General features: G+C 60.5%; 1 protein-coding gene across 16 annotated transcripts in view; it reads left to right on the forward strand.

Moving 5' to 3' along the window:
* The window catches only part of ARHGEF10L (Rho guanine nucleotide exchange factor 10 like), a 153,619-nt gene that overhangs the window by 100,956 nt on the left and 39,055 nt on the right, over positions 1 to 13,608 (forward strand). For all 16 annotated transcript variants that reach the window (XM_065929912.1, XM_065929911.1, XM_065929918.1 and 13 more), the window contains 2 exons: positions 6,738 to 6,859; positions 12,517 to 12,603. In XM_065929912.1, coding sequence (XP_065785984.1) covers positions 6,738 to 6,859; positions 12,517 to 12,603 — 209 coding nt within the window. The remainder of the gene's footprint in view (positions 1 to 6,737; positions 6,860 to 12,516; positions 12,604 to 13,608) is intronic.

Genomic DNA, 13,608 nt, shown 5'->3' on the forward strand with positions numbered 1-13,608 from the left:
TTATGGTAGCGGAATTATGTCTTGATAAAACTGTTGTAAAAAGAATGATGCAGGTTAGACTAAACTGATTCTCAACCAGAGGCCTCTTTATGATTCTTTTCTCCGCTGCGGTGCTTCGTCGCTCAGTCGTGTCCGACGCTTTGTGACCCCGCTGACTGCAGTCCTCTAGGCTCATCTGTCCACGGCATTCTCCAGGCCAGAACACTGGAGTGGGTTGCCATGCCCTCCTCCAGGGGATCTTCCCAACCCAGGGATCGAACCGAGGCCTCCCGCATTGCAGGCAGATTCTTCACTGTCTGAGCCACCAGGGTCTTTTCTCCTATACATCCCCTATGAAATAATGGACATTTCTATTTATAAAGTGTTTCCTGTGTGGCAAGCCTTTTTCTAAGCATTTTACACATCTCTCTTTCATTTCACGTTCTTAGTAACACCAAGAGGCCAGTCTATTGTGAATCCCTCTGTACGGTTGAGATTCTGTGGCCCAGAGAGGTGCAGTGACCTGTCGGAGCTCACGCAGCAGGAAGGGTTCAGAACCTGGGCGGTCGGCTTTAGAGCCCACTCTTAATTCTTGTTCATACTTCCTCAAGTTGGTGAGCTTCTGTCTGCCAAAACACATTTGTTAAGCTATAAGCACTTTATTTGTGCTTTTTTTGAATTGACAAAAGGCCTGGTTTGTTGTCCATCAAAACCATTATTGTCTGTGACATGCTAGAATTTCCATATGCCGATTCTAGTCAATAGCAGTGATTTTGGAGATTTTGTTCTATTTTATTCTATTTTATTTTGTTTCTGTTTCTGGTGTGATCTTTTTCGAGATAAGTATTCGATATATATCTCCAATAGATTTTAAAAACGTTTCTGGAAAGGGGTCGGGACCTTTGTCAATGGCTTTCATCAATTAAAAAAGGTATTGAGTCTCTACAGTTATTTGAGAGGATGAGATGGTTGGCATCACGCACTCGACGGACATGAGTTTGGGCGAGCTCCGGGAGTTGGTGATGGACAGGGAGGCCTGGCGTGCTGCCATCCACGGGGTCGCAGAGAGTTGGACGCGACTGAGCGACCGAGTGACAACAATGTAGTGATTTTAGGCGCAGGGGACGGGAACAATGAATAAACAGAGGTTCACTGTTCTCACGGAAGTTGCAGTTTACAGGGGCAGGCAGAGCTTCACAGGAGGAGCAAGTCCACAGGGAGGGCCTGGAGCCGCCAGGCTGGTGAAGCCGACGTGTGACCCGCACGCAGCCTGGGGTCTGGACTGGTCAGGGTGGGCCCTGTGGAGGTGACGTCTGGAGCGGGGCGGAGGTCTCGGTCCAGTGAGCCAGGCCATGCGGCAAGTGCGAAGGTCCTGAGGTGGCCAGAGCTGGTTCACAGCCGGGTGTGAGGGGAGGCCGGCAGAAGTGGGCAGCGGGTTTACCGGAAAGCCAGGGTGAGGTGTACGGAGTTCGTGTCTGGAAGCATGGGAGCTTGGTTGCTGCGCTGAGAGCCTGAGGGCGGTGCGACCTGATTTCCGATTCAGTGGCTCATCTGGCTGCTGCACGGAGGGGGCGTGGAGGGCGCGTGGGGGGCGCGGAGGGTGCGTGGGGGGCGCAGAGGGGCAGAGGGGGCGTTGAGGGTGTGTGGGGAGACGGGGGAGGGAATAGAGAGGGGGCCTGGGCTTGGAGGAGCCGGGATCGGGCCCTCCAGGGTCTGGTGCTGACCCGCATGGGCCTCCGCGGGATGTTCCTATGAGCAGGAGGCCTATGGACGGTGGAAGAGGGGGTTTAAGCCGAGGCTGCCCCGGCCCTGGCGGAGGGTGGCGGGGATTCCGGCCGCGGTGGCCTCCCTGCTGGGTGTGGGCCGCGTGCTCCGCTCCCCCTGCCCCTGGGGGAGGCGTCCAGGGCCTGAGCCCCGTGTGGACCTGTGCGCATCTCCTGTCTGAAGCTCAGCTGCTTTGCCAGAGGGCCCCGGCATCGGCCGGAGAGGAGCTCACTGATGTGAGCGGCTCCCTTCTCCGCGGCCTGTGAGGACGCTCAGCCGCCTTATCTCCACCCAGTTTCACTGCAGCAGAAGTTTTAATGGAAAGAGAGTCATTTGAAATCTTATTTGAATGCCAGGGTTCCCCTGGGGCTTGAATAATTTGGTTCTTTTATTTGGCCAGTTTGTTTTTTTATCTGCAGTGCCTGGTGCGGGAGGGGGGTGGGAATAATATGAGCCTGTTAGAAATAGAACATGTTAAAGCGTTTATTCACAAAGGACGTTATTCCTTTAATTTTTCCCCCTGTATCTTCCTCTCTTCCTGAATCCAGTCTGCCGAGATCATAATCCACAAAGGCTGAGAGCTGAGGGCTGGGCAGGGGCCCTGGGAACTGGGATGGGGAGTCAGTCCTACCCTCCCGAAGGCCAGGGGTCCTGGGGGGGTCTCGGGACCCCCTGACACCCCCGTGTGGCCACCACTGTGTGCTGCGGCCTGAGGAAGGTGGGCTGTCTCCCTTAGCTCGGCCTGAGTCCCCGGGGCCTCTTCTTGTGCATCGCGGGGTCTGAGTACCACGTGACGCGGAGCCAGAGTCTGTGGGTTCAGTTCCCAGCTCTGCGGCGTGCCAGCTCCATGATCTTGGACAGACGCCTTCACCCCTGCATGCCTGGGATTCTCCATCAGAAAATGGGGATGTTCCCAGGGTGTCAGCTGAGCGTAGGGGAGATGGTGCCTGGAAGGGGCAGCTCCCAGGAAAGGGGTGTCTGCGTCTCCCAGGGGAGTGGCCGGGCCGGCCTGGGGTCACATTTAGCGCAGAGGGGCCAGGACGCCCTCCCCCTGCCCCCTGCCAGTTAATCTCTGTTCTCTAAGGCTCGGGAAAAGGTTTGTCGAGAGGAGGCCCCGGAGGTGGGGCTGGGGAGAGGACAGGTTGGGGCTTCCGGCCTCCCTCCCTGTCCCCCAGCCCTGTGGCTCTAAGTGCCGCATCCGTGGCCCAGGGGCCCCGGAGCCTCTCCCGACACGGCCTTCCTTGTTCCCACCCCGGAGGACCTGGGCCAGGCACACCCCAGGCCAGCCCCGCGATCAGAGAAACAGGTCCTCGCTGGGTCTTCATTAACCCTCAGCCGTCAGAGGGCGGTGCCAGGACCTGCCCAAGCGCTCAGCTGGAAGCAGCGGGTCTGCTCTGCAGGAGGGCCGAGGGTGCTGGCCTGGGAGCCCCTCGGGTTTACCCCAGCCGGGTGACCGTGGCCACCGCCTGGCCTCCCTGGACCCCAGCGTCTCTGCAGGGGCGAAGTGTCGGACAAGACGCGTGCGGGTATGCCCATGGCCGCGGTCTGCAGCATCTTCGTGGTCTGGGCAGGTGTGACAGGGGCCTTGGGTTTAGGGCGTAGAGCAGGGCAGGCTGGGCTGTCTGCTGGGGCCGCCGTGGGGGCCAGGGTGCAGGGCTGGGGCTGAGCGCGGGGAGTGGGAGGCAGGCGGGGCTGGAGACGCTGGGCAGGGCCCGCAAGGTGGAGGGCTCGGCCCGGGTGGGGGGTGGTCCAACCTCAAGCACAGTAGTCGGCATCCTCTTCACCATGAGGACGGTGATCGTACTGGGTTCTATTTCTTTTTGTAAAGACACGCTTTAAAGAATTGTTTATTTCTTGGGCTGTGTTGGGTCTGGGCCGAGGCCGGCCGCTTCGTTGCCGCGGGCAGGCCTCTCTCTAGTTGCGGCGCATGGAGGCCAGGGGTTGCGGTGGGTGGGCCTCGCTGCCCTGCGGGGTGTGGGATCCCAGCTCTCTGACCGCGCTTCAAACCTCCGTGCCCCGCCTCGCGAGGTGGCCTCTTCGCCACTGGGCCAGCAGGGAGGGCCTGGGTTCTGTTTCTTGAGTGTCTGGATGTTCGTGTGTGGTCTTCCCGGTGCTCACAACTCTCAACGGCTGGAGTTATTTCCCCCATTTTCCAGATGAGGCCACAGGCTCAGAGAGGTGACGTGTGCGCCTCTGAGCCATGCAGGGCCCTGCTGGCAGTCAGCCTCCTGCGGCCGGCAGGCGGTCCCAAAGGCTTGGGGGTGTGGGCGCGGGCGGGGACCCCAGAGTTGGGTGGGTGCTGGCGGACACAGCCGATGCTAAATAAGCCCCTACTTAATGTCAGCTGGAAATAGCGGCTCTGCCGTTGGTGCCAGTTCTTAATGTCACTTACCCCAAGCGGGCTTTCAGCCTCCAAGGAGGCAGCCTTCTGATTCAGTCTCAGCCGCCCCGGTTTTGTGATGGGAATAAAGGCAGCGGCAGATGGGGAACAACAGCCCCATTTTCTGTTAACATTCCCAGTCGCAGGCCGGGAAGGCACCATCTGGAAGGAGAAGGTCAGATCATTAAAGGAAGAGACAGGATAAATTGCTGGGACTCGATGGGCTGGGAGTGCGTGGAGGGGAGGGGAGGACAGAGCTCGGGGTGACGCGGTGATGGGGGAGCAGACGCGTCCACCCACGGAGCCCCAGGCTGGCAGGTGGGCTCGGACGGCTCTCCTGAGCCCCTGCCTGCGGAGGCCAGGGTCTGCGTGACTGTGAGGGCCAGACTCTGCGGCCTCGCCGTCCTACTCACCGCCCGGGGCTTTGGCCAAGGGTGGCGGGCAGCCCCAGCGTGAGAGGCGTCCCCGGGCGGGTGGGCTGTCTCAGCGCGCACCTGCCTTGCAGGCTGCCTCCGGGGGCTGGCTCCTGGGCTCCTGGGGCCTGTCTTTGGCTCCCCGCCCTCCGTCCCCCGTGTAGATGGGGACAGGGACTCTGAGCTCGCCTGCCGGCTGGGGGAGGGCGCGTGGGACAGAGCACTGGAAACCGTGAAGTGCGGTGCGCACGGCCGTTCCGCTGCAGAAGTGCGCGTCCTCGGCTCAGGTTGTCCTTTCCTTGGCAGCCTCTCCTCCCCAGCGGCGGGAACCAGGGCCCGGTGGGGCGGAGGGCCTGGCGCTGGGGGTGCCCCTGGCCCGCTCAGGGAGGGAGCTCTTTGCCCCAGAGACTCCGCTGCTCAAGGGAGTGGGCAGGCGCCGTAGCCTCTGCCGGAGTCGGGGCTAGTTGTTCGTGAATCCCCGCTTTTGTGAACATCCTCGTCTTCTCAAAGAGCCTCGGCCCCTGCTCCCGGTTCCAGCTCGTGTTGTGACTTGCACGCGGACGTCACCTTTCTCTAGTGGAAATGGCCGTCTTAAAGCCCCTTTACTGCGGTCTGATTGATACACAAAGAGCCGGGCATATTTCATGCCTACAGCTGGGTGAGTTCGGAGGTAAGCATGCCTCGTGGACTCCGTCGCCACAGTCTACGCCCTAAGTAAGTGCGTCCTCTGCAAACTTCCCTCCCGCCCTCTGCCTTATCAGTTACTTGTGTGTGTGTGATAAGAACACTTGGCCTGAGGCCTGTCCTCTTAGCAAATGTTAAAGCGCACACTGCGTGCTCAGGTGCTCCAGCCGCGTCCGACTCTCTGAAACCCCGTGGACTGTAACCGCCAGGCTCCTCTGTCCATGGGATTCTCCAGGCGAGAATACTGGAGTGGGCTGCCATGCCCTCCTCTGGGGGATCTTCCCCACCCAGGGGTTGAATTCGCGTCGTTGACGTCTCCTGCATTGACAGGGGGGTTCTTTACCACTAGCGCCACCTGGGAAGCCCACAGCACGTAATACAGAACTGTCAGCTACAGGCCGTGCAGACGGTCTCTGGGATTTATTCATCTTGTGAAAACAAAGCTTCATGCCTTTCCCAGTTGGCCATATTTCTGCAGTGCCTGCTCTGTGCGAGCAGGGCTTGGGGAGGTGGCTGCTCTTGGAGGCCATCGTTCTGATTTGACTAATTCAGAAAATGGGGCTCGGGGAAGGTGCTTCGTTCATGCCACACGAGGGCATGAGAGCCCGCTGTGTGCAGTGCCGTGTGAAGGGTGGAGTGGGGCGGAGGAGGAGGTGTGGGAAGCTTCAGCCTTCACGGGGAAACGGGCGTGGGGGGAGGCCGGTGGACACATGAGGCCGTGGATCACACGTGCGCGTGCATTCCCGCGTACACACACGTGTACCTGTGTGCCTGTGCACACGTGAACACAGAGGGAAAAAGACGCAGGCCTATTAATAGAAGAGCCAGAAATTGTGGTCAGGGCCGTTGTTCACACCCGCAGGGCCGGGACAGAAAGCGATGGAGGTGGGGGAATGGGGCGATGGTCAGTTGAGGCCTTTCTGAGAGGGCGGGGGCTCAGCCTCAGCCTCAGCCTCAGTGAGGAGCGGAGCCCGCCCTTCAGAGGGCGGAGGGCAGAGGGAAAAGGGCAGAGGGCAGAGTGATGCCCTCCTGCGGGCTCATCCCGTTTCAGCCGCCAAGGAAAGCCTAGCCCAGTGGGACTTGCTGCCGGGGGTGAGGCTGACAGGGAACGAGGGTCCTCGCAGTTCTTCCGGGAAGAGTCTGGACTTTATTCCAAGTGGACCAGGACCCGGCGGAACGGGGGAACCATGAGGGCTGGCAGAGGCTCAGCAGGATGGCGCTGGCTGCCGCGGGGAGGGCGGGCTGTAGGGGCAGCGGTGTGCGTCCAGCCCGCAGGGTCAGCACGTGGGTGTGAGCTCCCAGGCCCTGTGGACCACTTCGTCCCCGCCCCATCTCTTAATGGGCCCTCCCTGACCCCTTCCTCTCGCGCAGGGGAGGAGAACCAGCTGGGCAGGCTGTAGGGGCAGCAGTGAGCGTCCAGCCGGCAGGGTCAGCACGTGGGCGTGGGCTCGGGGCCCGCCATGGACCACTTCATCCCCATCTCTAACGGGCCCTCCCCGCCCCTTCCTCTCGCGCAGGGGAGGAGAACCAGCCCGGCTGGCTGTGTCCGGATGAAGACAAGCAGAGCCGAGCCCCATTCTGGTGCCCGATCCTGGCCTGCTGCGTCCCCGCCTTCTCCTCCAGGGGCCTCAGCCTGCAGGTAAGTGCGCCCCGGGGCGCCCAGGGCAGGGGAGGCCCGGCCGCCGGCCCCAGCTTCTCCACGTCAGGCCCGCGGGGTTGGTCTCAGGTCGGCATTCCCCCCAGAGAAGGGGGCAGGCGACCTCTGTGGGTCAGGGAGCCGACAGTTCCGTCGTTCTGAGCTAACAGACAGCGGCGATCTGTCAGCTGATGGCGTGACGCCCGCTCAGCGGACAGACTGGAATGGTTTTCCCTCTTACGATGTTGCCGATGCAGCCGGCTTTGGCTCCACCGCCGTCACCCCCTCAGTGCTTTGCCATCACTCGCTTGTTTTATTATTTATAAGAACCCACGAGTAGATGTCTCTAGGTCTCCTTCGCAGGTCAAGGCTCAGGTGACATGATTTTTTTTAAATGTCATGGCCAGTGAGTATGAGAGGAGGAATAGGAATCTGGCTCCCTGACGCCTGCACTCCGGCTGTAAGCCCAGGGATGCTCAGCTCCAGTGCGTCCATGCCCGGGACCCCGGCTGAGCTCAGCCGTCCGCCTGGAGAAGTGCTCGTCCATCCTCCTCTCGAGGAAGTGAGGTTGTCTGAGCTCCGGGCAGGGGCGAGCAAACCTGGGACCTTGGCACCGGATTAACCCCCAAGAGACAAACTGGACTGTGGATCCGGGCTCTGAACAGCTGAAGGAACGTACCCTTGGGACGCCAGTTCGTTCATTCGTGTGTTCATCTGTTCTGCATGTAATTTTTTTGAGGACGTACTGTGTGCCCGGCCTTGTGCCCACTCTGGGAATATGGTGGCGACCTAAACACGCAAGGTTCCTGCCTCCTTGCAGCTCTCAGTCTAGACGAGAGAGGCAGGCAGTTACCACCACCTCCCACCCACCTCCTCAGCAAACAAGGGCAAAGAGAAAAGAGTGCTGCGTGCTATAAAGAGAACAAATCGGAGACAGTGAATGCAGACCTGGGGCCACGTAGTTAGGGGGTCAGAGAGGGCCTCTCAGAGGAGGTGGCGTATAGACTGAGCCCCTAATGGTGAGGAGGATCCAACCACGGGAGGGCCCAGGGGGAGGATATTTGAATCAAACAAACCGACACAGAAGCCTGCGATCAGGGCTGCTGGCATGGCCGTGGCTCCGGGAGCCGGCAGGGAAGGCTGGGCTCTGAGACCCGACGGTGGGTGAGCTGGTTCAGCTGGCCTTGCATGCCGCATCGGGTTTGGATTTCATCCTCGGAGCAAGGAAAAGCCAAGCGTGGCTCCAAGCAGGGGCCCAGCGGGACCTGGTTTGCCTCTTGGAAGGGTCATCTGACGCTTCCGGCCGGTGTGCGGGAGGGAACTGCGGACCTGGAGGGGCCAGGACGGGAGGCTGGGACCCTCGCAGAGCTCGGGGCCGGGGCAGGGTCCCGCTGAGACGGGGCAGGGCTTGGTGCAGGTGGAGGGAGGCCAGGGTGAACGGATACCAGGGTGGCCGTGGAGAGGTGAGCGAGGCACTGATCGTCAGAGTAAGTGATGTTTTACTGCAATGCTTAAAGAAGATTTAAGTGTTTTACTTTAAAGTGAGTCTTTGCTACTGTGGCTCAGACGGTAAAGCGTCTGCCTGCAATGCGGGAGACCTGGGTTCGATCCCTGGGTTGGGAAGATTCCCTGGAGAGGGAAATGGCAACCCACTCCAGTACTCTTGCCTAGAAAATCCCATGGACGGAGGAGCCTGGGGCAGGCTACTGTCCATGGGGTCGCAAAGAGTCAGACACGACCGAACAACTTCACTTTAAACAAAAAAGTCAGACTGGCCCACTGTGGGCCTGGCTTGCCTGCCTCTTTTTTTTTAGTGAATAAAGAGCCAGGATTAGGGAAAGGCAGCATCCGGTCCTGTCTTTATTTCAGCTCTTAGTAATTTTTCACCTTTGATTTTGTGTGTGTGTGTGTGTGTGCTAAACTTTTATTGTAAGAAATTATGTTGAAACCTTTTCTTGATGTCTGAGTATTGCACCCCCCCTTGAAGGGGTGCCCCCGGGGTGAGCATCCCGCTCTCCTCCCCCCGGCCCTGGCCCGGGTGGAGGCAGTGGGCAGGGGGGCCTTGGGGACAGGTCTGGGCAGTGCTCTGGGCTCGGCCTGGCTGAGCTGGTGAGAGGCTGGGGCCGGGGTGAAGGAGACGAAGGACTTGCCGGGTCTTTGGCTTTGGTCCTGAAGGCTGGGCTCAGTGGGGTGCTGGGCCCTGCGCCGTGGCCTGATTCAGGGGCTCAGTGAATCAGGCTCCTCACAGTGAGCCTGGCTCCTGGCCCATGCTGGGGACAGTGGCCACAGTGCTGTGCTGTGCCGAGTCGCTCAGTCATGTAGTGGTGATACTAATAACAATCAAAAACGACCGCGACGTTACCTTAAGTTCTTTAGTCTTGACAACCACGCATCATGTTTGGGTGTGAGACTTGGACTGTAAAGAAAGCTGAATACTGAAGAATTGATGCTATTGAACTGTGGTGTTGGAGAAGACTCTTAAGAGTCCCTTGGACTGCAAGGAGATCCAACCAGTCCATCCTAAAGGAAACCAACCCTGAATATTCATTGGAGGGGCTGAAGCTGAAGTTCCAATACTTTGGCCACCTGATGTGAAGAACTGACTCACTGGAAAAGGCCCTGATGCTGGGAAAGATTGAAGGCAGGAAGAGAAGGGGATGACAGAGAATGAGATGGTTGGATGGCATCACTGACTCGATGGACATGAGTTTGAGTAAACTCTGAGAGCTGGTGATGGACAGGGAGGCCTGGCGTGTTGCAGTCCATGGGGTGGGTGGCAAAGAGTTGGACATGACTGAGCGACTGAACTGAGCTGACCGGAGTGTTGGCCACAAGGGTCAGGTCCTTTTGGGACATGTCTGTGCCAGGTTCCGCCCTGGGCTGCTCCCGGGGATGGACTCCGTGATCCCCAGCCACCCTGAGATGGAGATCCAGGGGCCATCACTTGCTCATGGCCCTGGGAAGGAGAGTGCCCTGACCCCTGCCTGATCTGCTCCTCCTCACCCGTCTCTCGCCCGGCCTTGGCCGGCACACGGCCAGCGCAGTTCCCCCTCAGACATCGCCGGCCTCTGTAGGCCTCCAGTCCTGACCCCATTAGTAAGGGCTGCCTGCGGGGGTCCTGCCGGCTCTTGCCCCAGGGGCACAGCCTGTGGGCGGATTCCGGTCCACCCGCCTGCAGCTCTCCTGACCCGAGAAGATCCCCTGGAGAACGACTTCCGGTACGGAGCGCATCATCCCGTCTCCCCCCGGGCGCTGGACCTCTGGGGAATGCCGGACACAGGCCTGCCCTGACAGGTCACGCCCGGGGTGGAGGCGTCCCAGACGGGCCACTGCCCCAGGGCCTCCCTGAAAGAACGCCTCCCAACCCCGAGCGGGGAGTTACCCGCCTCCTGTCGCCTCCTGTCGCCGGGGCTCCTCCCCATGTGAAGCCCTTGGGCTGAAAGCACCCTCAGCCCCACTGGTGTCATGGTTTGGGGGTTTTCTGATGGCCTGGTTGCTGAGGTGGTGGAGGTCCTTCTTGGACTTGGGCTCCATCTGAGCTGTAGGCCCGTCCCTGGAGGGTGACGGGGGGGTGGGGGGGGGCAAGGGGAAGGCTCAGGGCAAACCCACTTCCCCCTGCAGGCTGAAGTTCCATGACAGGCCTGCCAGGGGCTCGGGCTCGGGGCGTGGGCGGGCTGTTGTCCGCTCCAGGCAGCTGTCATACACAGGTGTCCCGGGGGGCCGAGGGCTGCAGCCCAGAGCTGCGGAGGCAGGCTTGCTTGGGCCTCAAGCGCACCAGGCAAGTGGCCTCAGTGCTGGCCGCCACCCTCCACCAGCCAGAGTCACCGTTGTCCCCGAAGTCTGGGCCTCCGTTGCCCCTCCCCCACGGTGCTGTTGGCTGATGGAGTTACTCCCGTGAAGTGCTAACGTGTCCCAGCAGAAGTCCTCCTGACCAGTGGCTGCTGCTGGGGGCCCAGCCCCTGCCAAGGGCGTTATGTCCACCATCTCAGTCAGGGTCCTGCCGAGTTGCCAGGGTCCCCATGACCATGAGGAGCTGGTCTGTGGGGTCACCTAGCTGGTACCTCATCCCAGGGGGCTCTAGGGGTGAAGAACCCGCCTGCCAGTGCAGGAAACTTAAGAGACGTGGGCTGGATCTCTGGGTCAAGAAGATCCCCTGGAGGAGGACATGGCAACCCACCCTAGTATTCTTGCCCGGAGAATCCCCGTGGACAGAGGAGCCTGGCGGGGTGCAGTCCATGGGGTCGCAAAGAGTCGGACACGCCTGAGTGACCAAGTGCGCATGCTGGTAGCAGCTGAGCTGGGACTGGCGCCCACTGGCTGCACCCAGAGCCCGGCCGTTCAAGGAGCCTTTGAGTCTTCGCCCCCATCTCAGGCCCGGTCTCTGCTGACTGGCTGACGGCTGGCCCGCTGGGGTTGCCATGGAAACACTCGGGCCAGGCTGCGGTCCCCCCCCCACCCCGCTCCACCAATCCAAGAGGAGAGGAGCAGGAAGGGCCAGGCACTCGGCGGGCTGTGGGCCCCCAAGAGACAAGGTGATGGGCGCAGGGCCTGAGGGTGCCCGGGAGACCGGGTGTGAGCTCCCGGCCCGGTACACGCTGTCCCCCAGGGGGCCACGGCCTCCAGCGGCCCGGCTTTCGGGTAGCGTTTTAACCGAAAAGAGCACCGGGCTGGGATTCACAGCTAGATTCCGTCCCTGACTCCGCCATTCCCTCCTGTGTGACCCTCAGCCAGTCACGTCCCGCTGCCCTCCGAGTTCACGTTTGCCAGCCTCTCAGCAAGGGGGCTGCGGGAGGTGACCCCTTTGGGTCTCCTGTGGCCCTTGGAGAGTTCATCGTTAGATCATCCCAGAGGGCCCTGGACGAGCAGGCCACGGGCACCAGCAGAGGGCAGCACCTGCCTGCTCAAAGGCCCCGCCGTGGCCGCGTCCTCCCCGGGCACCCCCGCGCTCCCCAGCCAGCTTCCTCCTTATTCTGGCTGGAGTTTCCAGCAAGGCCCCTGAAAGGGCCAGGCCCTCCTCTCACACTGCCATCCTGGCCAGAAACGTGGACGGCAGATTTAGTTCAGGAAGAGGCCCGAGGGCCACTGGCATGGGGCTGGGGCTCTGATGCTGAGGAGTAAGCAGCCGGTGGTCCTCGGTGACAGCGCCGCGCGGACGGAGCCCCAGACTGCGGACCGGCCCTCCGGTCCTGGCGGGGTCGGCTGAGGAGGGGCTCTGTTGACCTGGGACCCCCTCCGTCATGCTTCTCGGGGGGGGGGGTGTGTGTGAGAAGGCCAAGGGTGCATGCCACCTCCATGGCCTTGGGCAGTTGCTTGTTTTCTGTGGACCTCGTCTTCCCCATGTATGAAATATGAGCGGTGCACGTCCGTGGTTTTCAACAAAGCCCAGGTTGGAAATCCGTCTGCTGGCCCAGAGTTTCATTCAGGCTGCAGAAGGTTCCAGGAGGGCGGAGGTCACCTGTGAATGCCTGGGGGCTGCCTGGGAGGAACCTGCCTCTCACTGGCCCTGCCCACAGGGGCCTGGCTGGGGGCCTGAAGGGGACGCAGGAACTGGCAGGTGTAGCAGCCCCTGATGGACGTGCAGACCCAGCGGGTGCTGTCAGACGTCAGCATCCCCGGCACCGCGATGCTCACTCACCCCTGTGTGCCGTCTGTCTCTGCAGCTCGGGGCCCTGGTCCACAGTCCCGTCAGCTGTCCTCTGCTGGGCTTCTCGGCCATCAGCACCTCCCTCCCACAGGGCTACCTCTGGGTGAGTAACCCCCATGTCCAGCCGGGGCCTCGGGCCTCGGGGCATGAGCGGGGGGAGGCGCCTGGGAGGGGTGCTGGAGAAAGCGGCCAGCCCGTGGGTCCCGTTTCGCGCACCTTCACCCAGCGAGGTCTTCCTGGGGACTCCGCGGCTGGCTCTGTGCTCAGAGCTGGCACGTGTGACCTCAGCAGGGACAACAGGAAGCCAGGGGACCGATCAGAGAGTAGGATTCTTGCAACTGGCCTTGGTGCTGTGACAGAAATGAACGGAGCAGTGCGGAGAATCGGGAAGGCAGGTCTTCCCCCCGGGCGTCAGGAGGCAAGGCTGCCCTTCTCTCTCAGAGATTCCAGCCCACCTTTCTGCACCGGGATTCTGCAGAGCCTGCCTTGATCCACATCGGTGCTGTGCTCCTCATGTGACTTGCGGTGCAAACTGTGGCCTCCCATAGGTTTCCTGAGGTTCCAGCCTCACCACCCCTCCGGTCAGTCTTCAGGCATTCAGGCAGGGAAACTCTGGCTTACCCTTCAGAGTCCAGCCCAACTGTCCCTTCTGAGGGTGATTTCTTCACTGTTTCTCCAGTGTCTAGTATATGATGTATCTACCTATCCACTATCCTTCCATCCATCCATTAATCTTCATCCATCCATCCATTAATCTTCATCCATCCATCCATTATCCTTCCATCCACCCATCTATCTGTTATCCTTCCATCCATCCATTATCCTTCCATCCACCCATCTATCTGTTATCCTTCCATCCATCCATCCAGCGTTATAATCATCTGTTCATCTATCCAGCATCCATCCATCCATTCATTCAGCTAGTCGCTCTCCTTTCCATCCATCTGTTCATCCATCCATCCATCCATCATCCAAAAGTCCTTGTAATCATCTGTCCATCCTTCTATCCATCCATCCATCCATCATTCATCCATCCATTCATCCAGTCTTCTATCCCATCCGCCCATTCTTCTATCCATCCATCCTTGTGATCATCCGTCCATCCCTT

The sequence above is a fragment of the Muntiacus reevesi genome, chromosome 3 (genome assembly GCF_963930625.1).
Source record: "Muntiacus reevesi chromosome 3, mMunRee1.1, whole genome shotgun sequence".
Taxonomy (NCBI): domain Eukaryota; kingdom Metazoa; phylum Chordata; class Mammalia; order Artiodactyla; family Cervidae; genus Muntiacus; species Muntiacus reevesi.